Source organism: Theropithecus gelada, chromosome 16 (genome assembly GCF_003255815.1).
Source record: "Theropithecus gelada isolate Dixy chromosome 16, Tgel_1.0, whole genome shotgun sequence".
NCBI lineage: Eukaryota > Metazoa > Chordata > Mammalia > Primates > Cercopithecidae > Theropithecus > Theropithecus gelada.
Genome location: NC_037684.1, coordinates 26,178,559 through 26,204,642, shown reverse-complemented (window position 1 = coordinate 26,204,642; position 26,084 = coordinate 26,178,559). Strand labels below are relative to the sequence as shown.

The following is a 26,084-nucleotide window of genomic DNA, read 5'->3' as shown; positions in this document are numbered from 1 at the left end:
TTTTTTTTTTTTTTTTTTTGAGACGGAGTCTCGCTCTGCCGCCCAGGCTGGAGTGCAGTGGCCGGATCTCAGCTCACTGCAAGCTCCGCCTCCCGGGTTCACGCCATTCTCCTGCCTCAGCCTTCCCGAGTAGCTGGGACTACAGGCGCCCGCCACCTCGCCCGGCTAGTTTTCTGTATTTTTTAGTAGAGACGGGGTTTCACCGTGTCGGCAGGATGGTCTCGATCTCCTGACCTCGTGATCCGCCCGTCTCGGCCTCCCAAAGTGCTGGGATTACAGGCTTGAGCCACCGCGCCCGGCCAGAATATAGTACTTTCATTGGTGATGACTTTGCTCTAAAAGTCTGAAATTTTCACTTAAATTACTTTCAGAACCAGTTTGAGGCATCATGCTAGAAACAATTTGTAGTTTGTCATTCACTTATTCTGTAGACTTGCACTCCTTGTAACTTTTGGTCCTTTCCAAAAGCAAATTCAATTTTATAAGATGAATATTTGACTTTGAGATCATTCAAAAGAATGTCAGAGGGGCCGGGCACAGTGGCTCATTCCTGTAATCCCACACTTCGGGAGGCCGAGGTGGGCGGATCACTTGAGGCCAGGAGTTTGAGACCAGCTGGCCAATATGGCGAACCCCTGTTTCTACTAAAAATACAAAAATTAGCCAGGCATGGTGGTACCCGCCTGTAGTCCTAGTTACTCACGAGGCTGAGGCACAACAATTGCTTGAACCCAGGAGGCGGAGGCTGCAGTGAGCCGAGATTGCATCACTGTACTCTAGCCTGGGCAACAGAGTGAGCCTCTGTCTCAAAAAAAAAAAAAAGAGAAAGTCATAACATTTTGAACAATGTCAAATGTTATTGCTCTTCAGCATTCCAAAATGACAATTTGAAACATTAGGATATAAAAGTTTGGTATGATTGGTTAATTACTTTATGGTCATGCCCTATCTTTGATTTGTTAGACTTCTCATGCTTCACGTCTTGATATAAGTAGGGCCTTTAAAAGGATCAACTAAAAAGTCAACATTCCTCTACTTTTTTTGTGACTTGATTTGTAAAACACAGAATGGGATTACTGTTTTGCCATGCATCTGTATTTAGCAGATGATTACTAGATAATAATTACAATTTTTTATGTTGTAAAAAGAAACTAATAAACTCAAAAAAGCTCACATTTTTTGTCTAAATTATTTTTGCTCTTATACAACAATAGAATACATATTTAAGTTGTATTTTTATTTGCATTTAATAATTTATTAATTAAATGTATTTCTTTGTCAGATTTCAAATGATTGAGGTGACTTGTAAGAATTTGTTTTATGCCCTGTTGCTCATCAGATCATTAGTCTTCCCTATAGCTCCTTATAAAATTATGGAATCAGTGTTCCATTTGGAGTAAACATTTAGTGTCTTATCTTGATGATAGAGTAATTGGCTACATTTATCTTTCTATGCATGAAGTTGTGTAAAAGGACCAATTCGCATGTATAATTGGCAGACAGCATGAATTCTGGACTTAAACATTTTATCCCATTCTCATTACTTACTAATTGTATGACATTGGGCAAGTTATTTAGCTTCTCAGCCTCAGTTTCCTCATCTGAAAAAATGGGGACAATATCTACTTCCAGGTTTATAAGTAATTATATATATTTTTAAAAGCACTATGCACAATAGCACATGTCAGGCATTTAAAAATAAATGTTTGTTTCCTTTCTTGTTCTTATTTTCACATATTGGTAGTTTCAGGCTAAGTTAATAACTTTCTAGGCAGTAACCCTAAACATGACTTTCAAGAGTTATTTTAGGATTAGTCTGCCTTTTACTTTAGTAAGTACTGTATTCTCTCCATTGCCAGGAGGAATATTTGAAAAAGAAGGAATGATTTGAACATTGTAAATAGCTAACTGAATATAGTGTCTTGAGGATATATTTTTGATAACTGTGTTTAACATCTCCATAAAAGTGTGTTTTATTTATCTTCAATCACAGGTACAGGAACCTTAAAGATAGATTTTGTTGGAGAGCTGAATGACAAAATGAAAGGTTTCTATAGAAGTAAATATACTACCCCTTCTGGAGAGGTGCGCTATGCTGCTGTAACACAGTTTGAGGTATGGGTTTTTCTTCTCTAAAATAGTATTATTCTTAAATTAGGCATTCTGACAAAGCTGTGTTTTATTATGTGGGGTGATTATTTGAGGCTAGGTGCCCTTGGCCATGATTGTATTCACAACTAATAAATAATAATTCACAATCTAATAAAAATAGAATTTTTATTTTATATTTAGCCTACAGAAAGGAGGGAATTAAGGGTACGGAGTGGGGAGTGATTATATACAGTTATACACACACACACACACACACACAGAAACACACGGCACATTTTGATACCTGAATTGCCTGTAAACTGTGTACCTTTCTTAAAATTGTCCTCTTAGTGTTTGATATCTATGGCTTTTCCTACAGCATTATTAGCTGTTTTCTAGCATTGCTTTCCTTCTTTGACATCTTTTGTTTATCTTATTGTAGTATCTGTGCTGTCTTTGATGTTTTTTTTCTTTTTTCTCCGTGTGTGTGTGTGTGTGTGTGTGTGTGTGTGTGTATATATATATATTTACTGTCCTACATAGGCCAGGGTGATTTTTTTTTATCAAGTATTTGCAAATTATATAAATTGAATCTGCTAGTCGTACTTTTTTTTTTTTTTTTTTTTTTTTTTGAGACGGAGTCTCGCTCTGTCGCCCGGGCTGGAGTGCAGTGGCCGGATCTCAGCTCACTGCAAGCTCCGCCTCCCGGGTTCCCGCCATTCTCCTGCCTCAGCCTCCCGAGTAGCTGGGACTACAGGCGCCCGCCACCTCGCCCGGCTAATTTTTTTTTTATTTTTTAGTAGAGACGGGGTTTCACCGTGTTAGCCAGGATGGTCTCGATCTCCTGACCTCGTGATCCGCCCGTCTCGGCCTCCCAAAGTGCTGGGATTACAGGCTTGAGCCACCGCGCCCGGCCAAGTCATACTTTTAAGTGTTAAATCTAATTAAATTTATTTCTATAAATTTCAATATGGATAAAGAAATAATTCATGATATCCATTCTTATGTTTCTGCCCATATCCCTATATTGTTTGCTTGTTTGGGATAACCTGAACTTTTTTATCCAGTTTACTCCTAATTTGTTTTACCTGATGTATCTTCTCTTTCAATAATTTTATGTTACCTTCTGTTTAGAATAATATTTGCCACAGATATTTAGGTTTAATTCTATGTTTGAATGATTCCAATGCCTGTCTCTACCTGCTTTGAACACTTCATCCTGGAATGGTTGGCTGATGTATGTCTCTAAACAATTTTTTTTAGGAGAAGGTATGTGGGTAATGTAATTCCTGAGCCTTTGCATATCTGAAAAATTTTTCATTTGCCTTTATACATGACCAGATTTAGTGGGTATATAGATTTGTTGATGGAAAAAAAGTAAAAAGAGCGACTTTTGACATCCAGAAGTTGTCTGGCACTCACAGCTAGCCCATGTTATTCTCCCTATTAGACATAATATTACAGAATACCAACTTTAGACAAGGCTACTTGAGACCATAATAAAGTGAGACAAGGGCATCCATAATTTTGCCTAGGCACAGTGCATACAAGATCACTATGCTACCTGCAAAATAACAAACATCTCCATCTCTCAGTTAAAATGAGTGACTACTGCTTCTTTACCAATTACAGTTTTAGATTTGCTCTAGTCTGGCCTCCGTATAGTTAAGATTTATTGAGATACCTACCCATCGAATTGCCTCATAGGACTTCTTGCAGCACTCAGTCTAGAGTGAATCCCTGCTTACTTAGACCCTCTTCCAAATCATGTAAACCAAATCCCAAATCGTGTGATGGGTTCTTTCTTACATTCTTACGGAGACACCAGTGGTTTCCTATGGTGTGAGTTATCTCTTGCCATGAGTAATAGGCCCAACTCGTTCAATTGTAAGAGTAGTACAATCGGCTTACAATTTTTCACTTTCAAAAGTCTGTGAATATTGTTCCAAAGTCTTTTACATCTCACTTTTTCAAGAGGAGGGGTCACAGACTAAAATGTTACTTCTTCCTTTGTAGGTAAGATGTTGTTTCTTTTTTTTTTTTTTTGAGACGGAGTCTCGCGCTGTCGCCCAGGCTGGAGTGCAGTGGCGCGATCTCGGCTCACTGCAAGCTCCGCCTCCCGGGTTCACGCCATTCTCCTGCCTCAGCCTCCTGAGTAGCTGGGACTACAGGCGCCCACCACCGCGCCCGGCTAATTTTTTTTTTGTATTTTTAGTAGAGACGGGGTTTCACTGTGGTCTCGATCTCCTGACCTTGTGATCCGCCCGCCTCGGCCTCCCAAAGTGCTGGGATTACAGGCGTGAGCCACCGCGCCCGGCCGATGTTGTTTCATTTTGCTTTATTTTCTTCCTGCTTGCTTGTTAAATTATATCTTGACTTTGAAAATTAAACTGTTTTTTAAACCAGGTGTTCACTTTTCATTGATTTTTGCATAGTACTTGGTGAACCCTATTGATTTTTAGATTTAGATATTTTTTCAGCGTGAGTTTTTCTGTTATATCTTCACTGTGATATCCGTTCCATTCCCTTCTCAGTTAATACTGTTTAGCTCTAGGATCTGTCTCTCAAATGTATGTTTAATTGCTTTTATCACTTTGTCCTTTAGATATTTTCAAACTTAAATCTTGTTATCTATGTGTCATTAGTTTAATTTCCTCTAGTATAAATTCATTTCTCTACTGCTGCTGCTTCTAATTTAAATGCTTCTGTGCTGCCATTTCTTTCCATATACTCTCCCTTCTTTTCAGATGTCTTATTTATTCATTGATAGAATTCATTATTTAATGTTTTTGAGAATGTAGTCAGCCATCTAAAATTTTTTCCTTGGAGAAACCCTTTTCTATAAGCTTTTTCTACCTCTTCGTTTTTCTTTCTTTTTTTTTTTTTTTTTTTTTTTTTTGAGTCGGAGTCTTGCTCTGTCACCCAGGCTGGATCTCGGCTCACTGCAACCTCCGCCTCCCAGGTTCGAGCCATTCTCCTGCCTCAGCCTCCTGAGTAGCTGAGATTACAGGCATGTGTCACTACGCCTGGCATATTTTTGTATTTTTAGTAGAGATGGGAGTTTCACCATGTTGACCAGGCTGGTCTCGAACTCCTGACCTCAGGTGATCCACCCACCTTGGCTCCCAAAGTGCTGGGATTACAGGCGTGAGCCATCACACCTGGCCTGTTGTTTCTTTTCATGATACAGAATCTTGTCATTGGTTCCATTTTATTTACTAAATAAATGGAACATTCTGTTTACTAAAGTTTCCTTCTTTTATAACTGATACCTTGCAGAACCACTAAGTTTTATTTTGCTTTCATAAGTTTGCTCTTCTTAAAATTTTTAATGAAAGAATAAAGACTCAAGTAGGTCAAGTGGCGACAGTTTTATGTGTAGCACATGGAAGTGCCATTAAATGAATGACCTGTTTTGAATTGATAGAGTATCTGTCTTTATTCCTATTGCTGCCATTCCAGATAAAGAACAAAGCACATCAAAGATTAAGAATATTTTTATTTTTAATTAAAAAATAAAAACCAGAGAGACAACTTACCATGTTTTCCCAACGTTGAATTCTTATAGCATATTCTTTACTGTTCTGTGCTCTGTTATGTTAACATTATTGATTTGAAGGCATTTGCATTAAATTTGAAATGTTAAAATGTAAACAAAAATTTAATTGTAAATAATTATAATATATTGTTAAAATCCATAGCAGACACAGTTCCTGGATAATTTTTATGCTGGAATGGCAGTGGTAGCAAGTGTTGTCTTTTCTTTCTAGTTAATGCCTAGCTTGTTGCCTGGCACTGAAGAGAAAGTAAATATTTGAACAAGGGAATGAATGAATGACAGAGGGAAATGGCGACTGCTTTATGAAATAACTTGTTAGGTTAATTCTAAGGTATTTATATTTCCTATTCCTTTCTTAAGGCTACTGATGCCCGGAGGGCTTTTCCTTGCTGGGATGAGCCTGCTATCAAAGCAACTTTTGATATCTCATTGGTTGTTCCTAAAGACAGAGTAGCTTTATCAAACATGGTATGTATGTGTTTATAAGTTTATCTAAAATTTTAATAGGCTTTACCAGATTTAGTTTGCTGATTAGATGGGATAATATGAAACCACCTACCACAGTCCTGGTATATTATAGGAACATAAATAATAGTTTTCTTTATTTTCAATAAGCCTCTTTTTCTTTCTTTCTTTCTTTCTTTCTTTTTTTTTTCCTGTAGAGTTGGGGGTCTCACTATGTTGTCCAGGCTGGTCTCAAACTCCTGAGCTCAATCTGTCTTCCTGCCTCAGCCTCCCAAAGTGCTGGGATTACAGGCATGAGCCACCATGCCCAGCCAAGACCTCTTTTTCTTGATAGCCTTATTTTTGGAGGATTTTCCTCCTTGTCAAATTCCTTGTTAAATACATTTATAAGATTATCTACTTCTTTTAATTTAGAGAGGTAAATTAAGTGACAAGTTTAATAGATTTATAATAACTAAAAGCAAAAGGTCTTGGGCTGGATGTGGTGGCTCACACCTGTCATCCAAGCACTTTGGGAAGTCAAGGTAGGCAGATCGTTTGAGGTCAGGAGTTGAAGACCAGCCTGGCCAACATGGCGAAATCCCGTTTTTACTAAAAATACAAAAATTATCTGGGTGTGGTTGCGCATACCTGTGGTCCCAGCTAGTTGGGAGGCTGAGGTGGGAGGATCACTTGAACCCAGGAAGTGGAGATTGTAGTGAGCTGAGATCACACTATTGCACTCCAGCCTGGGTGACAGAGCCAGACCCTATCTTAAAAAAAAAAAAAAAAAAAGAAAAAAAGGTCTTGACTTATTAAATGTCAAAAGAAACCCAGGTACAGTGACTCTTGCTTGTAATCTCAGTGCTTTGGGAGGCCAAGGCAGGAGGATTGCTTGAGGCCAGGAGTTTGACACCAGCCTGGGCAACATAGTGAGACTTCATTTCTACAAAAAATTTAAAACTTAAAAATTAGCCAGGTATGGTGACACATGCCTGTAATCCTAACTATTTGGGAGGCTAACATGGGAGGATCTCTCGAACTTAGGAGTTTGAGGCTACAGTGAACCATGATTGCGCCACTGTATTCCAGCCTGGGTGACAGAACAAGACCCCATCTCTTAAAAAAAATATAGAGGCATGGTGGCTCATGCCTGTAATCCCAGCACTTCAGGAGGCTGAGGCAGGTGGATCATTTGAGACCAGGAGTTCAAGACCAGCCTGGCCAACATGGTGAAATCCCATCTCTACTAAAAATACAAAAATTAGCCAGATATGGTGACAGGTGCCTGTAATCCCAGCTACTTGGGAGGCTGAGGCAGGAGAATTGCTTGAGCTTGGGAGGCGGAGGCTGCAGTGAGCTGAGATCATGCCACTCCACTCCAGCCTGAGTGACAGAGTAAGACTTTGTCTCAAAAAAAAAAAAGTTGCAACAGAGCAAGACCCTGTCTCTATTTTTTTAAAAAGTTAAAACAATTCAAAAGATACAGCTGCATAATGAAGTATATTTAAGTTTCTGGCTGTTTGTATTCTTGGAGTATATTCTCTTCACCAGTGTTATTGATCTCATTCATAAACAGGGTAAGCATTCGCCACCTGAAGTGTATTGTCTAGGACAGTCTTGTGTGGGGGACATGGAAAAACCTACTGCACCTGAAAATAACTGTCTTTTACGTATTTACTAGGGGAGAGGATCCCATAAATAGAATGTCATTCTCTTCTCACATATTCTTAGAAGAGGAGGCTAATATATTAAACGGAAATATTCATTCACACTTTAGTCTGAGTGAATTTATCAGTGTGTTCTTGAATAAGTCTTCCTTGGAAGGAAGAAGCTTGAGGAAACAGAGCCTGAATAGGAAAAAGAGGGAGAACACCAAAGGAAATTAGGGACTCCAAAGGTAAAGTTGAAATTTCTTCAAATAAGCTTAGAGCCAACTTTGGTAGAAAATGCCCTAGATCTAGAAGTTCGTATCCTTTGAAATGGGAGATTCTGCAATTATATTTTATTTTATTTACTTACTTATTTTTGAGAAGGAGTCTCATTCTGTCACCCAGGCTGGAGTGCAGTGGTGCGATCTCAGCTCACTGCAAGCTCCACCTCCCTGGTTCACACCATTCTCCTTCCTCAGCCTCCTAAGTAGCTGGGACTACAGGCGCACGCCACCACGCCCTGCTAATGTTCTGTATTTTTAGTAGAGATGGGGTTTCGCTGTGTTAGCCAGGATGGTCTCGATCTCCTAAACTCATGATTCGCCTGCCTTGGCCTCCCAAAGTGCTGGGATTACAGGCATGAGCCACTGTGCCTGGCCCCTGTTTTATTTTTATTAATAGTCATTTTCTCCTAAACATGTCAGTTGAAAAGTATGAAGCCCTTACTTAAATCATCCCAATGCCTGGCTTATAATAAGTATTCAAGAAAAGTCCATTCCTCTTTTCTTTCACAGGTCCTTGGTAGTTTTAACACTTCAGCCTTCAGCTTTTTAGTATGAGTGTTTTATCAGACCACTTTCCTTCTTAAAGACAGCATAAAAGCACTGGATGAATTGGGGTAGAGAAATAAGCCATGCTAGAATAGAAAGGGGGAAATAGATGCAATAAAGCCTACTGTTTTGGGCTGGTATTTGCTCTACAGTATTAATGTAAACCTATTTAAATTTTTCTTTTCTTTTTTTTTTTTTATTTCTTAAAGAATGTAATTGACCGGAAACCATACCCTGATGATGAAAATTTAGTGGAAGTGAAGTTTGCCCGCACACCTGTTATGTCTACATATCTGGTGGCATTTGTTGTGGGTGAATATGACTTTGTAGAAACAAGGTCAAAAGATGGTGTGTGTGTCCGTGTTTACACTCCTGTTGGCAAAGCAGAGCAAGGAAAATTTGCGTTAGAGGTAAATGTACTTGAAGAGGATTGTCCCAACAGTCCATAACTCCAGGTTGGGGAATTTACATTTCTGGTCAATTATTAGTACAGTTATTTATAATTTAATCTGAAAGTTGTGCTACTTGGTTTTTATTTTCAATAGAATTTTGGAAATGCCAACCTTGGTGTTTTGTTATTTTACAAAATAATAAGAGAATATAAGAGTGATTTCTCCAGGGAATGGGTGGGAAAATACGTAGTTACATTTTTCATATCAAGTTATAAGTGGATTAAAGTTTGACCATTGTATTCAAAGTTTGGAGCTAAGGCAGTCTTCGGAGGTAGGGCTCCCTGGGATTCATTTCTAGTAATTTAAGATACATTGGCTTGCAACAGGATTCCTTTGTGGGTTTCAATATGAATTATAATAAAATATTTATTAGATGGTTATTTTGTTTATACTTTTATAGGTTGCTGCTAAAACCTTGCCTTTTTATAAGGACTACTTCAATGTTCCTTATCCTCTACCTAAAATTGATCTCATTGCTATTGCAGACTTTGCAGCTGGTAAAGTAAATTTCATTTTATTGCTGAATTGTAATAACTTTTTAAAATTGTGTGACTTTTGATGCAAGAGTATGTATATATATCAATAAATGTTTATATTTATTTTATGAAGGTGCCATGGAGAACTGGGGCCTTGTTACTTATAGGTATGTTAATGATGTATTACCCTGCCTTATCTTTTCAATCACTGATTTCAAAAGGGCTTCCCTCCTAATCACAGTTGAGTAGCTTCTGCTTTTTGATCTGGTATAAATTTTTCTACCTTCCCCCCCCGTCCATGCACATTTCAAGAATGCAGATGGAGACCCCTCTCTTTGGTGCTACTGTCTGAGGGTATAAGATTTTAAAGTGAGCATCTGGCGTTAGTAGCATTTGTAGATATATTTTTGGCTAAGTTTCTCATTGCAGTGCCTTTCTTTCCTGCCAGTAGTTTCATAGCTATTTATCCAGCTTGGAGAACCTTCCCTAATTTCATATCTTCTAGCCAAATTTTTACATGTCTGTCACCACAACATAAACATGTGAGTTGAATAACTTTTAAAAGCAGAGTCTGTCTGTAAACAAGTTTTTGCTTTCTACTTTCAATTGCCTTCTTAGATGAGCTAAGTGTACAAACTGATAATTAAACTTGTGTCACATTAGGAAATATTTTCCTAATATCTCTAAAGCCTAACTTGTCCATCTCACTTACTGTCTGAATCTTCCCAACTTATGCATGCCCACTTTTATTGTTTAAATTTTCTTTTTTTTAAAACACAGGGAGACTGCATTGCTTATTGATCCAAAAAATTCCTGTTCTTCATCCCGCCAGTGGGTTGCTTTGGTTGTGGGACATGAACTCGCCCATCAATGGTTTGGAAATCTTGTTACTATGGTATTTAATATTTTTAAGTGCTCAAATATATTTATCTTCATCCTACTCCACAATATTTTGACTACATAGTATTTCAAGTTTGGCTGCAACACTGTGCCAAAAAATGATTGAGTGATAGAAAAGTATTATTTTAAAAGGTCCACTTTGAAAGGGCTTATCAGAATCTCTGCATTGAACAAGGACATATGGACAGTCTTTATTCAACAAACACTTCCTAAACTGTTCTACAATTTGTCTGCAAATGGGAAAAGTCAAAGTACTAATTTGGGTGAGAGAAAAATATTCCTCTTAGGTGTAGATGAATGAATCATGCAGTGAGATTCCAGACTAACTGTAGTTTCTTGAGTCTTACTTGTTAATCTGATTCACAGCTGAAAAGTAACCTGATGAATAACAAACTGAGATCTTTAATTAGAGAGAAATGTTTTTAGGAGTCAGTTTTTTCATTGCCTAAAATGTTAAGTTGAAATTTAATGAAATAAAAGTAAACAAACTGCAAAGTAACTGCAGAATAAAGCTGTATTACAATTCCAACTGTTCTTTTGAAATCCTTATAATGTTTGCAGTAAATGATCTCTGTCCTTCAGTCCTGATTTTTCACTCTTACTCTAAATAAATACTATTTATGAATGCCAACTGTGTTACAGCTTGGGAACACAGGATTTAATAAGTGAACTAGATGTACCTCTGCAATTAAATAACTGGATATTCTGGAGCCAGCTAGATTCCCTGACAGCATTTTAGGCTGCCAAAGAGCAGAACCTGATTTGAATGTAGATTGAGTCCATATGTCATATAAATAAGAATGTAAAACATTTAGCAACTATTACATGTCTGAGAGTTTCTACAGAAAGTCAACCCTTGAAAATAAATCTTTTCCTTTTATTTTAGATGTTTAAAATTTTACAGGTGAAAACAATTCTTTGAAATATAATTTCAGGCTGGGCACGGTGGCTCACGCCAGTAATCCCAGCACTCTGGGAGGCCGAGGCGGGTGGATCACCTGAGGTCAGGAGTTCGAGACCAGCCTGACCAACATAGCGAAACCCCATCTCCACTAAAAAAAACCCCACAAAATTAGCCGGGTGTGGTGGTGTGGGCCTGTAATCCTAGCTACTCTGGAGGTTGAGGCAGAAGAATCGCTTGAACCTGAGAGACAGAGGTTGCAGTGAGCCAAGATCACGCCACTGCACTCTAGCCTGGGCAATAAGAGCGAAACTCCATCTCAAAAAAAAAAGAAATATAATTTCATGTGAAACTATGTGTTGGTTCCTGTATTCAAATATGTGAAGAAATGGCCTTTTCTTCTAATGCAACAAGTTTGCTACTTTGTACCACATAATTTTTTTGCTTGGCTTTGAGAGAACTGTATTATTTTATTTTGAAACTGCAAGCAATAAATTTTAGTAGGGGAAATGTGTACATTCTTATTAAACAACTTTTTACTGGTTTTATATAACTATTCTAGGTATTAGAACTGAAATTCCAAGGACTGAGGGATAGGTTGGAAAATAAGTTTCATTTTATACCAGTTTATTTTAGGAAGCTACTAGGCAAATAGCCACTTATCACTTAATATCAAAATATATATATATTTTTAAGACAGTCTCACTCTGTCACTTAAGCTGGAGTGCAGTGGCATAATCATGGTTCATTACAGTCTTGACCTCTGGGCTCAAGCGATCCTCCTGGCTCTGCCTCCTGAGTAGCTGGGATTACAGGTGTGTGGCACCATGCCCAGCTAATTTTTGCACTTTTTGTAGAGACAAGGTTTCACTATGTTGCCTTTTGTAGAGACAAGGTTGCCTAAACTGGTCTCAAACTCCTGGGCTCAAGCAATCCTCCCACCTCAGCCTCCCAAAGTGCTGGGATTACAGGCATCAGCTACCACACCTGGCCTTTTTTGGGGGGACTGGTTGGGGGTGAGGAGTAGGATCTCACTTTGTCACGTAAGCTGGAGTGCAGTGGCACAATCATGGGTCAGTGCAGCTTCATCTTCCTGGACTTACTTAATCCTCTTACCTCAGCCTCCCAAGTAGCTGGGACCACAGGTGTGTGTCACCATGACCAGCTAATTTTTTTATTTACTTTTTAAACTGTTTTTAGAGACGGAGTCTCACTGTGTTGCCCAGGCTTGTCTCAAACTCCTGGGCTCAAGTGATCTTCCTGCCTTGACCTCCCAGAGTATTGGCATTACAGGAGCGAGCCATTATGCCTGGCCTGCTTTCTTTTACTAATAGGCTTAATCAACTTTAATAAACTTTAGATTAAGATCTTTAAAATTTTTTAAAATTGATTTTATCTGTCACTCATATTCTTTGTCCATTCCATTTACTATACATTCTTATTTAACAGGTGATAATTTTATATTCCATAAGTGCCTAAACACCATTCATTACTGAACTACATTTCCGTTTAATTTCACATAATTTTTATATAAGCAGTACTCTTTTTTCAGTTTGAGTCATTAGTCAGAGGTTTTCCCCAGTCATTTCCACTTTTCTTTATTTGGCTCTGATAGTTTTCTGTTTTTGTTTTTCAGAGATAATCTTTTACTATATACTAAATTCTACATGATTATATTTTCCACCTCCATTTGCCTATATTTATCTGCTGTCTTTTCCTTTTCCATGTATGGGCTTATTTTTTTTTCCCCCTCTTCTTCCTTTTCTACCTTTGGTATTTAAAAAGTTACTTAGGACTGAGTGCAGTGGCCCACGTGTGTAATCCCAGCACTTTGGCAGGCTGAGGCAGGAGGATCACTTTTGAGCCCAGAAGTTCAGGGAGTGCAGTGAGCTACAATGGTGCCACTGCCACTGCAACCTGGGCAACAGAATGAGACCCTGTCTGGGTTTGGGGGATAAGTTTTAAAAATATCCCATTTTAAAAATATCCCATCCGGGCGCGGTGGCTCACGCCTGTAATCCCAGCACTTTGGGAGGCCGAGACGGGTGGATCACGAGGTCAGGAGATCAAGACCATCCTGGTTAACTTGGTGAAACCCCGTCTCTACTAAAAAATACAAAAAACTAGCCAGGCGAGGTGGCAGGCGCCTGTAGTCCCAGCTACTTGGGAGGCTGAGGCAGGAGAATGGCGTGAACCTGGCAGAGCTTGCAGTGAGCTGAGATCCGGCCACTGCACTCCAGCCTGGGCGACAGAGCGAGACTCCGTCTCAAAAAAAGAAAAAGAAAATAAAAATATCCCTTGGCCAGGTGTGGTGGCTCACACCTGTAGTCCCAGAACTTTGGGAGGCCGAGGCAGGCAGATCACTTGAGGTCAGAAATTCGAGACGAGCCTGGCCAACATGGTAAAACCCTGTCTCTACTAAAGATACAAAAATTAGCCAGGCATAGTGATGCATGCCTGTAATCCCAGCTGCTGGGGAACACTCCAGCCTGGTGACAGAGCAAAGACTTTGTCTCAAAAAAAAAAAAAAAGGAAGGAAAAGAAAATGACCCTCAGATATAATTCTAATATCACCAGTTGGCCTTTCTTGACATCTCTTTTAGTCTTCCCTCTTTTTCAGAAATGTGAGTTCTTTGCCAAATGTTTTGAACTGAATTTTAGGTCATTAAATTGTAAGTTTTGGAGTATAGTGGAAGGGACATGTGAGTGTTTTAGATTAGTAGAATGACAATCATTTCATTTTCTTTAAGTATTTTCATCTTTTGTTTTTAGGAATGGTGGACTCATCTTTGGTTAAATGAAGGTTTTGCATCCTGGATTGAGTATCTGTGTGTAGACCACTGCTTCCCAGAGTATGATATCTGGACTCAGTTTGTTTCTGCTGATTACACCCGTGCCCAGGAGCTTGATGCCTTAGATAACAGCCATCCTATTGAAGTGAGCCATACTTTCTAACCATTAGCCTATGACTGCTCTCATTTACAGTGAAATACATAATTTGTTATATAGATACTTTGGACTTTGAAAAGAAGAGAAAATAGCATGGGTGATTTTACTAGTTCATATTTCTAGTCTTGAAAAGCTAATAAGTCTAAGTTCTAATTAACATTTCTTTTTAAGGTAGGTAGTAAAAAAAATTGGTCTGGCCAGGCATAGTGGCTCACACCTGTAATCCCAGCATTTTGGGAGGCTGAGGTGAGCGGATCACCTGAGGTCGGGATTTGGAGACCAGCCTGACCAACATGGAGAAATCCCATCTCCACTAAAAATACAAAATTAGCTGGGCGTGGTGGCACATGCTTATAATCCCAGCTACTCGGGGGGGGTGAGGCAGGAGGTTTGCTTGAATCCAGGAGGCGGAGGTTGCGGTGAGCCAAGATTGCGCCATTGCACCCCCACCCTGAAAAAAAAAAGCAAAACCCCCCCCAAAAAAAAAAAAAAAAAAAAAAAAATTGGTCTTTGTAGAGCAAGGCCTATGTACCCATACACATTCATTAAATACATTTCTGTTGAATACTATGGGAGAGGGCCAGTGCGGTGGCTCACGCTTTGGGATGCCAAGATGGGAGGATCACTTGAGGAATTGTTTGACTAGCCTGGTCAACATAGCGAGACCCCCATCTCTATTAAAAAGAAAAAAAAAAAAAAAAAAGGCCGGGCCCGGTGGCTCACATCTATAATCCCAGCACTTTGGGAGGCTGAGGCGGGTGGATCACCTGAGGTCAGGAGTTCGAGACCAGCCTGACCAACATGGAGAAACCCCGCCTCTACTAAAAATATAAAATTAGCTGGGCACAGTGGCGCATGCCTGTAATCCCAACTACTGGGGAGGCTGAGGTAGGAGAATCGCTTGAACCTGGGAGGCAGAGGTTGCGGTGAGCCGAGATTGTGCCATTGCACTCCAGCCTGGGCAACAAAAGCAAAAAACTCTGCCAAAAAAAAGAATAGTATGGGAGAAATCATACCTGTTGGTTAACACTATGGTTCCATTGTTTATATCAAGGAAAATTCTGGACATATTTTATTGTCAGGGTCTGTTTTGTGAATACTTTAATTCTCTTGACTTAGCCTATCCCTAGTTCAATTTATATATATAAATTTTGTATCTAAAGAACTAGAGTTATAATCCTATTAGGCTCCCATATAATTGTAAGTCATTACAATTAGTGCAAGAAAGCTAATGTTCTTCACCTCCATGTCTTCCTCATCACTCCTCTGCAACTACCCCAAGAATAAACAGAACCATAGTGGCTTCTCTCCCAGCAGAACAAAGCCAGGACTAGAACCCAGGTTCTGAGGGATGACAGGAATCAAGTTCTATTCAACTTTAGTATTACTAGTTACTACATTTTTTTGAGGACCATCATTATACATTATGAGTGAGTTAAAGGCAGAAAAATGTAAGTTAGAAGGGTTTTCCTAGAAAGCGTTTTATGTAATTCAGTATTACAGGCTGTCTGCTTCCTGTCATAACCCTGAATCACACTGTCTGCCAGGTCAGTGTGGGCCATCCATCTGAGGTTGATGAGATATTTGATGCTATATCATATAGCAAAGGTGCATCTGTCATCCGAATGCTGCATGACTACATTGGGGATAAGGTAAAAAAAAAAATTTAATATTTCATTTTTTATGGTGAAATCATGGAGTTTTGCATGAAAAAAAGTCTCACTTTATTTGGATTAAGTTCCCAAATAGTTTCTGGCTTGTCATTTTTTTTAAATGACCAAAAAGAATGAGAATTCAATTATTTGAAGTTGACTACTGTGGTCTCTTAATGATGTGCAAGTATGTTTAGGAGTGGGAATGGGAGGCTGGTGTAAAACTTAAGAGCAAGAATAGAAGGCATAGAGTATGCATTATTAAATAAAAGGCAGTAGGCATCAGAGGGATATATATATTTCAGTGTATCTGATACTTGAGTATTTGAGTAAGTTTGTTTTTGATTAATATACAAATATACTATAAATTCTGAGATCTGGATTTTTAAAAATTGTGTTTTCTCAGGACTTTAAGAAAGGAATGAACATGTATTTAACCAAGTTCCAACAAAAGAATGCTGCCACAGGTAATCTTTAATAGCTTGAGATAGAAATGGAGAGAAAGTATTGTCACTCTATCCAGGCTGGGACATTTTATTTTTGTTCTGAATACTTAACTCAAGGTCAGGATCCATGTAATAAATAAATTAGCCTTATTTGAAGCTGTGTTCAGGTTGAATATCTCTAATCTGAAAATCTGAAATTTGAAATGCTCCAGAATCTGAAACTTTTTCTTTTCTTTTCTTTTTTTGAGACGGAATCTCCCTCTGTCGCCCAGGCTGGAGTGCAGTGGCGCGATCTCAGCTTACTGCAACCTCTGCCTCCTGGGTTCAAACGATTCTCCTGCCTCAGCTTCCCAAGGAGTTGGGTCTGCAGGCGCCTGCCACTACAGGAGCCCCCCAGCTAATTTTTGTATTTTTAGTAGAGACAGGGTTTCACCATATTGGCTAGGCTGGTCTTGAACTCCTGACCTTGTGATCCACCTGCCTCGACTTCCCAAAGTGCTGGGATTACAGGCGTGAGCCACTGCACCTGGCCAAACTTTTTCTTTTCTTTCTTTTTCTTTTTCTAAAGTTCTAGGGTGCATGTGTACAATGTGCAAGTTTGTTACATGGGCCGGGCGCGGTGGCTCAAGCCTGTAATCCCAGCACTTTGGGAGGCCGAGACGGGCGGATCACGAGGTCAGGAGATCGAGACCATCCTGGCTAACACGGTGAAACCCCGTCTCTATTAAGAAATACAAAAAACTAGCCGGGCGAGGTGGCGGCGCCTGTAGTCCCAGCTACTCGGGAGGCTGAGGCCGGAGAATGGCGTGAACCCGGGAGGCGGAGCTTGCAGTGAGCTGGGATCCGGCCACTGCACTCCAGCCTGGGCGACAGAGCGAGACTCCGTCTCAAAAAAAAAAAAAAAAGTTTGTTACATCAGTATACATGTGCCATGTTGGTTTGCTGCACCCATTAACTCATCATTTACATTAGGTATTTCTCCTAATGCTATCCCTCCCCCAGCTCCCTACTCCACAATAGGCCCCGGTGTGTGATGTTCCCTGTCCTGTGTCCAGTTGTTCTCATTGTTCAATTTCCACCCAAAATCTGAAACTTTCTGAGTGCCAACATGATGCTCAAAGGAAATACTCATTGGAACATTTCAGATTTTGGATATTCCAATTATAGATGCTCAGCTAGTAAGTATAATGCAAATGTTCCAAAATCCAAAACAAATATGAAATTGAAGACACCTCTGGTCCCAGGCATTTCGGATAAGGGATACTAAACCTGCAACAAGTCATTGGGTCAACATGAATCAGGACTCATTATCCCTTTCATCATCCTCCAGCATTCTGCTTTCCATAACTGAATATTTTGCCAATTTAGAGAGTCTGGGCCGGGTATGGTGGCTCATGCCTGTAATCCTAGCACTTTGGGAGGCCAGGATTCGAGGACTGATTGAGCCCAGGAGTTCGACACCAGCCTGCAACATAGCGAGACCCCCATCTCTACAAAAAATACAAAAAAAAATTAGCCGGGTGTGGTGGTATGTACCTGTGGTCCCAGCTACTCAGGAGGCTTAAGTGGGAAGGGTCACTTGAGCCCAGGAGTTTGAGGTTACAGTGAGCAATCATGGCACCACTGCACTCCAGCCTGGGCAACAGAACAAGACCCTGTCTCTGAAAAAATAAAAAATAAAGGGAATACAGTATGTGTTGCTTAACAACAGGGATATGTTCTGAGAAATATGTCGTCAGGCAATTTCATCAATATGTGAACATCATAGAATGGACTTACATAAACCTACACAGTATGTCCTAGACCATATACACCTAGCCTATGTGGTATACCCTGTTGCTCCTAGGCTGTAAAGTACCTGTACAGCATGTTACTCTACTGAATACCATAGGCAATTATAACACAGTGGTATTTGTATACCTAAACATTTCTAAATATGGAAAAGGTACAGTAAAAATACGGTATTAAAGATGCTCCACCAGCCGACTGATATGCCTACAATCCCAGCACTTTGGGAGGCCGAGGCAGGTGGATTGCTTGAACCCAGGAGTTCAAGACCAGCCTAGGCATCATGCCAAAACCTTGTCTCTATAAGAAGTACAAAACTTAGCTAGGTGTGGTGGCATGTACCTGTAGTCCCAGCTACTTGGGAGGCTGAGGTAGGAGGATCACTTGAGCCTGGGAGGTCGAGGCTGCAGTGAGCTGTGATTGGGCCACTGCACTCCAATCTGGGCAACAGCAAAGTGCTGTCTCAAAAGAAAATAAGGGGCTACACCTGAATGCAGCTTATAGGACTGGAAGTTGTTCTAGTTGAGTGAGTGGTGAGTGAATATGAAGGCCTAAGACATTACTGTACACTACTATAGACATTATAAATACTTTACACTTAGGCTACACTAAATTTATAAAAATAATTTTTCTTTCTTGAATAATAAATTAACCTTAGTTTACTGTAACATTTTAAATTTACTTTTTTTTTTTTTATTTTTTGATTTTTTTCGATTATTATAATTTTTTTTTTTTGAGACGGAGTTTTGCTCTTGTTGCCCAGGCTGGAGTGCAATGGTACAGTCTAGGCTCACCACAACCTCTGCCTCCCGGGTTCAAGTGATTCTCCTGCCTCAGCCTCCTGAGTAGCTGGGATTACAGGCATGCGCCACCACAGCTGGCTAATTTTGTATTTTTTTTCTTTTTTTTTTTAAAGACAGGGTCTTGCTCTGTCTCTCAAGCTAGATTGCAGTGGTGCGATCTTGGCTTCATTACAACCTCCACCTCCTGGGTTCAAGTGATTCTCCTGTCTTAGCCTCCCAAGTAGCTGGGATTACAGGTGCATGCCACCATGCCCAGCTAATTTTTGTGTTTTTAGTAGAGACAGGGTTTCACCATGTTGGCCAAGCTGGTCTTGAACTCCTAACCTCAGGTGATGCGCCCACCTTGGCCTCCCAAAGTGCTGGGATTACAGGTGTGAGCCACCGCACTCAGCCTAATTTTGTATTTTTAGTAGAGATGGGGTTTCTCCATGTTAGTCAGGTTGGTCTTGAACTCTGAACCTCAGGTGATCCCCCCCTCCGCCTTGGCCTTCCAAAGTGCTGGGATTACAGGCGTGAGCCACTGCGCCCAGCCTGGATATTTTTAAATTGAGGTTAATTGAATGGGTATAATGGTCTTAAGCTTGTCAGTGATTGTTTAGTAGTGATCTTGAACATGTTTCAATTTCTTTCTTTGTTTCTCCTTAACTCATCTGTTTATTTATTATAATTTGTCATTTTTCTTATAAATTAGAATGATTAAGTATATCTCAGAATAAAAGACCAGTTTTGGCCAGGTGTGATGATTCACACCTGTAATTCCAGCACCTTGGGAGGCCAAGGCAGGCGGATTGCTTGAGCCTGGGACTTTGAGACCAGCCTGGGCAACATGGTGAAACCCCATCTCTACAAAAATTGCAAGAAATTATGGGCTGGGTGCAGTTGCTCACGCCAATAATCCCAGCACTTTGGGAGGCCAAGGCGATGGATCACCTGAGGTCAGGAGTTCAAGACCAACCTGGTCAACATGGTGAAACCCCATCTCTACTAAAAGTACAAAAATTAGCCGGGTATGGTGGTGCATTCCTGTAATCTCAGCTACTCAGGCGCCTAAAGCAGGAGAATTGCTTGACCCTGGGAGGCAGAGGTTGCAGTGAGCTTAGATCATGCCACTGCACTCCAGCCTGGCAACAGAGCAAGGCTCCATCTTAAAAAAAAAAAAAAAAAAAAAAAAATTAGCCAGGTGTTGTGGTGTGCACCTGTAGTCCCAGCTACTCAGGAGGCTGAGGAGGGAAGATCACCTGAGTCTGGGAGGTCGAGGCTGCAGTGAGCTGTGATTATGTCACTGCACTCTAGCCTGGGTGACGAACTAAGACCCTATCTCAAAAAATACCAGCTTTTATGATAGAATTTACTTAGTTGCAGAAGAGGGCTGGCAAAGGGAATGTTAATTTGGCCCACTGTTTCCTGAACCTGAAAGAACCAAAGAATTAGTCAGCAGTGTAGTGTCAAAAGTTAAATAAAATTTTGCTTTGTTTAGGAAAATAAAAATATAAACATTTTAGATTATCATTGTTTATCTTCTAGAGGATCTCTGGGAAAGTTTAGAAAATGCAAGTGGTAAACCTATAGCAGCTGTGATGAATACCTGGACCAAACAAATGGGATTTCCCCTAATTTATGTGGAAGCTGAACAGGTAAACATATAAAGTCTTTCCATTTGTCTGGTACTGTATTAAATGAAATTCAGTACAATGTATCGCGTTTGCTTTTCTGTACTTTAAGTTTTCTAGTGACATTTAAACCAGCGCTGTTACTCTTTTCTCAGTAATTTTACTGCCTGCATCATTAAAGTTACATGTACTTAAGATATAAAATAAAATGTTACCTGCTTGTCTTGTCTCTGGGGAAAATACTGTAAATTTTTGATATAATTCTAAAACCACCAAATATGGTTTATTCTAGAAATGCAAGGTTGGTTTAACATTTTTTTAAAAATTAGGCTGGGCATGGTGGCTTATACCTCTAATCCCAGCACTTTGGGAGGCCGAGGCGGGTGGATCATTTGAGGTCGGGAGTTTGAGACCAGCTCGGCCAATGTAGTGAAACCCTGTCTCTACTAAAAATACAAAAATTAGCTGGGCTTGGTGCACACGCCTGAAATCCCAGCTACTTGGGAGGCTTAGGCAGGAGAATTGCTTGAACCCAAGAGGCAGAAGTTGCGGTGAGCTGAGATTGTGCCACTGCACTCCAGCCTGGGCAACAGAGTGAGACTCAGTCTCAAAAAAAAAAAAAAAAAAAAAAATCAATATATTGATTTATAATCACTACATTAACAGAATCAAATGCAAATAGCTCATCATCACTGATTAGATGTAGAAAAAACATTTGGTAAAATTTCATACCCACTTATAATATCGATTGTGTAAAGTAGATTTTTAATGTTGGTTGGACAGCAGTGTGATTTTGATTAGAATTGCAATTCATTAATTGGACTGTTATCTGAATTCAGAGAGGAGTACTTCAGTATGAGCTATACTTCAAAAGGACTAAGAATTACACATCATCCTTTAATGCCTACCAAAAAGTGATCTTAACTCAGTTTCATTAAATGAAATTGTTCTCTTCAATTTCGTTGCCATGGTTTTGTGAGCTGCATGGAGAATTAATTCCTGTTCATTTTTAGGGAAGTGGATTCATAGTTCTTTTTTAGTATGTGTTTTTTCTTGTGGTCCTACCTTGTCCACAAAGCTAAGTATTTTATTATTATTATTTTTATACTTTAAAAAATTGAGATGAGGTCTCACTATATCGCCCAGCCTGGTCTGCAACCCCTGGGCTCAAGTGATCCTTCCATCCCTGCCTCCCAAAAGTACTGGGATTACAGGTGTGAGCCACTGCCCACCCAGCCAAAGCTAAGTATGTTTTACAAATAATTTATCAATGTGGCACTCTAAGTTATAAATTTGCTTTTCTGCACTTTTGTATTCTAGGTGACATTTAAACCAATTCTTGCACTCAAATTGCTCCCAAATTTACATGGAACATTTTCATATGTAAGCTTGCAGATTACCCTTTCAGAGCCAAATCTTAACTTTAAACATGATTGGATTTTACACTAAAGTGTGCACATTGGAGGACCTCTCAGTTAGATTGGCTGCAATAACTTGGAAAGGCAATTTAGGGAAAGCAGTTGATGGATGATGTTTAGTGGAAAAGAATACCTGTAAGTTTAGTGACCTACCATTGTGACCATTCTATTTCTTTGCAGTCTTTTTTCTGCACTTGGGACTAATCTGTTACAGGAGATGACTAATTGAATTTAATGTTGACACTGCATATAGACTGACTCTTTTAAGAATATTAGGCCGGGCGCGGTGGCTGAAGCCTGTAATCCCAGCACTTTGGGAGGCCGAGATGGGCGGATCACGAGGTCAGGAGATCGAGACCATCCTGGCTAACACAGTGAAACCCTGTCTCTACTAAAAAGTACAAAAAACTAGCCGGGCGAGGTGGCAGGCGCCTGTGGTCCCAGCTACTCCGGAGGCTGAGGCAGGAGAATGGCTTAAACCCGGGAGGCGGAGCTTGCAGTGAGCTGAGATCCGGCCACTGCACTCCAGCCTGGGCGACAGAGTGAGACTCCGTCTCAAAGAAAAAAAAAAAAAAAGGAATATTAATATACAAAAATTATTGTTACTTTTCACCTCTGGGCATTTCATTCCCTCAAAACTATTAAACTATTGGCTGGGCCAGGCACAGTGGCTCACACCTGTACTTACAATACTGGGAGGCCAAGGTGGGAGGACTGCTTGAGCTCAGGAGTTCAAGACAAGCCTGGGCAACATAGTGAGACCTCATCTCTACTAAAAGTGAAAAAAACTAGCTGGGCACGGTGGCACGTGCCTATAGTCCCAGCTGCTTGGGAGGCTGAGTTGGGAGGATCGCTTGAGCACAGGAGGCGTTAAGGCTGCAGTGAGCTGGTCAACAGAGCAAGACCATGTATTAAAAAACAAACAAACTATTGGCCAGTTGCAGTGGCTCACATTTGTAATCCCAGCACTTTGGGAGGATCACTTGTGTTCTGAAGTTTGAGACCAGCCTGGGTAACATGGTAAGACACTGTCTCTACCAAAACAAAAAAACAAACCCAAAACGATTGAAATGTTAACGATTACACATAAAGCAGATTATTAATCCGTAATTTTTTTCTTAAAGCAGAACACACTTTTAAGAAATAATGGTTTATCAGTTAGAACAGAGAATACTAATGCCACACTTCTAAGTGTTACTGAAACTCTTTCCATCCAGGGGCTTTCAAGGTCTTGCTTTCTTTTGTTGTTTTTTGTCTACAGGCACAGCCGAACTCCTCCTTCATTTTGCATTGTAATAAAAGGCCAATGACCTGGTGCAGTGGCTCAAACTTATACTCCTAGCACTTTAGGAGGCCGAGGCAGGAGGATTGCTTGAACCTAGGAGTTCGAAATCATCCTGGGCAATATTATAGTGAGACCCTGTTTCTAAAAAACTAAAAATAAATTAAAAATATATTAATTAAATTAAAGGCCTGTCTGTTGCTCTTTTTTTTTTTTTTTGAGACGGAGTCTCACTATGTCGCCCAGGCTGGAGTGCGGTGGCACGATCTCGGCTCACTGCAAGCTCCACCTCCCGGGTTCACGCCATTCTCCTGCCTCAGCCTCCCGAGTAGCTGGGACTACAGGCGCCCGCCACCGTGCCTGGCTAATTTTTTATATTTTTTTATTAGAGACGGGGTTTCACAGTGTTAGCCAGGATGGTCTCGATCTCCTGACCTTGTGATCCACTCACCCGGCCTCCCAAAGTGCTGGGATTACAGGTGTGAGCCACCGTGTCCGGCCAACTCTTAACTCTTTTAAGAATAGGAAAGCTGTGTAACATATCTTGATTATGATCTGTTTCTCACTTTACATTCCCCAAATTTAAATATTTTTACTCTAATTCTGAATCAATGTAAAAGCTTTCAACTTTTTCAAGGACATCTGTGTGATATATAACTGATTATATATATAATTAGTTTCTAGTGTTAACGTTCATTAATAGTTTCCCTATGGCATCAAAGTGGCCATTGCTTTCTCACTTAAATTTTTTCTTAGTTTTTCAATTCTATTTCTTGTAGTAAGTTTGTCCATGTAGCTCATTAGCCCAATTTTACATTTGATTTAGGTGATCTTAAGTCTGTTTTATCTTGTGTTATTTGAAATCCAGGATGTGGTAACTAATAAATGACACAAATGACTGCATATTGTTGAAGTGTTTTGTAAACATATGTACTTACCATTGTTGCCTCTGGCGTTTTAGTTATTTGGACTTTTCTCTGTAGTATTACCGTCTTCATCACAATTGTACTTTGTATACTCATGAGACATTTGGTTGTGCTAGTTCCAGCATTTGTCACAGAAATGTTGTCTCCCTCCTCTTCAAAAACAAAAACAAAAACCCCAAATGGTGTCAGTACTATTACAGCCTTTGTTTTGCTTCTTTAGGTAGAAGATGACAGATTATTGAGGTTGTCCCAAAAGAAGTTCTGTGCCGGTGGATCATATGTTGGTAGGTAAATGGCTGTAAGTGGGATATGATTGATGAATTTGGATATTAACTAATACCAGTAGTATTCCAACTAATAGGAAATTTTTCTTTTTTTTTTGAGAAGGAGTCTCACTGTGTCGCCCAGGCTGGAGTGCCATGGCATGATCTTGGCTCACTGCAACCTCCACCTCCTGGGTTCAAGCAATTCTCCTGCCTCAGCCTCCCTAGTAGCTGGGATTACAGGCGTCTGCCATCACGCCCGGGTAATTTTTGTGTTTTAGTAGAGACAGGGTTTCACCATGTTGGTCAGGCTGGTCTTGAACTCCTGACCTGAAGTGATCCACCCACCTCAGCTTCCCAAAGTGCTGGGATTACAGGCGTGAGCCACTGTGCCCAGCTGAAAATTTTTAAGTTTTAATATAATTAAATAAAAGCAAGATGATGATATTAGAACAAAAAATGAAATTTAGGGCCGGGCACGGTGGCTTACGCCTGTAATCCCAGCACTTTGGGAGGCTGAGATGGGCGGATCGCCAGAGGTCAGGGGTTCGAGACCAGCCTGGCCAACATGGTGAAACTATGTCTCTACTAAAAATACAAAACAGCTGGGCGTGGTGGCAGGCACCTGTAGTCCCAGCTACTCAGGAGGCTGAGGCAGGAGAATCGCTTGAACCTGGGAGGCGGAGGTTGCAGTGAGCCGAGATTATGCCACTGCATTCCAGCCTGGGCAACAGAGTGAGACTCCATCTCAAAATAAATAAATAAATAATTAATTAAAAATAAAAATAAATTTAGGGGCTGAGAGCAGGCTGGACAAAATGGCGAAACCCTGTCTCTTAAAAAAAAAAAAAAAAAAAAGCTGGGCGCAGTGGCTCACGCCTGTAATCCCAGCACTTTGGGAGGCCAAAGTGGGCAGATCATCTGAGGTCAGGAGTTCAAGACCAGCCTGGCCAACATGGTGAAACTCCGTCTCTATTAAAAATACAAAATTAACCAGGCGTGGTGGTGCATGTCTGTAATCCCAGCTACTCGGGAGGCTGAGGCAGGAGAATCGCTTGAACCCAGGAGGCGGAGGTTGCAGTGAGTCAAGATCGAGGCATTGTGTTTCAGCCTGGGCAACAAGAGTGAAACTCTGTCTCAAAAAAACAAGAAAAAAAGAGAGAAATCTTAGCTGGGCATAGTGCTGCACACCTGTAGTCCTAGGTATTTGGGAGGCTGAGGGAGGCAGATTACTGGAGCCCAGGAGTTCAAGGCTGCAGTGAGCCATGATTGTGCCACTACAGTCCAGCCTGGGTGACAGAGTAAGACCCTGTCTCAAAATAAAAATAAGAAAAAAATTTAGGAAATAAAAAAGGAGATTCACAAGGTATTTATAGTATTTAGTCACTTTCTTAGTTTTTGAAATTCCATGTTTCTGTGTGTTATTGGAGGCTATGATGAATGAATAAAGTTAGTAATACCCAGGAAGTGACGTCTCTAGCCTTAATCTTCCAAAAGAGGACTTTACTGTATGTGTCAGGGGTAAGGAGTAGGTGGGGGGGGTAGGTAATTCTTTTTTTTTTTTTTTTTTTTTTTTTTTTTTTGGAGGCAGGGCCCCAGAGGCAGACCACAGAGGGGAGAAGGGGGGGAGGCAACGGAAAAC

The 26,084-nt window shown here is 40.3% G+C and overlaps 1 protein-coding gene across 2 annotated transcripts in view; it reads left to right on the top strand.

Annotated features, from left to right (window-relative positions):
* NPEPPS (aminopeptidase puromycin sensitive) overlaps positions 1 to 26,084 on the top strand; it is a 104,440-nt gene that overhangs the window by 52,363 nt on the left and 25,993 nt on the right. The window contains exons 4-14 of one of the 2 annotated variants that reach the window (XM_025360917.1): positions 1,994 to 2,115; positions 6,011 to 6,118; positions 8,786 to 8,986; positions 9,429 to 9,525; positions 9,638 to 9,671; positions 10,285 to 10,399; positions 14,078 to 14,242; positions 15,802 to 15,906; positions 16,313 to 16,373; positions 20,468 to 20,577; positions 24,400 to 24,463. In XM_025360917.1, coding sequence (XP_025216702.1) covers positions 1,994 to 2,115; positions 6,011 to 6,118; positions 8,786 to 8,986; positions 9,429 to 9,525; positions 9,638 to 9,671; positions 10,285 to 10,399; positions 14,078 to 14,242; positions 15,802 to 15,906; positions 16,313 to 16,373; positions 20,468 to 20,577; positions 24,400 to 24,463 — 1,182 coding nt within the window. The remainder of the gene's footprint in view (positions 1 to 1,993; positions 2,116 to 6,010; positions 6,119 to 8,785; positions 8,987 to 9,428; positions 9,526 to 9,637; positions 9,672 to 10,284; positions 10,400 to 14,077; positions 14,243 to 15,801; positions 15,907 to 16,312; positions 16,374 to 20,467; positions 20,578 to 24,399; positions 24,464 to 26,084) is intronic. The other variant, XM_025360918.1, reaches the window with a different exon arrangement.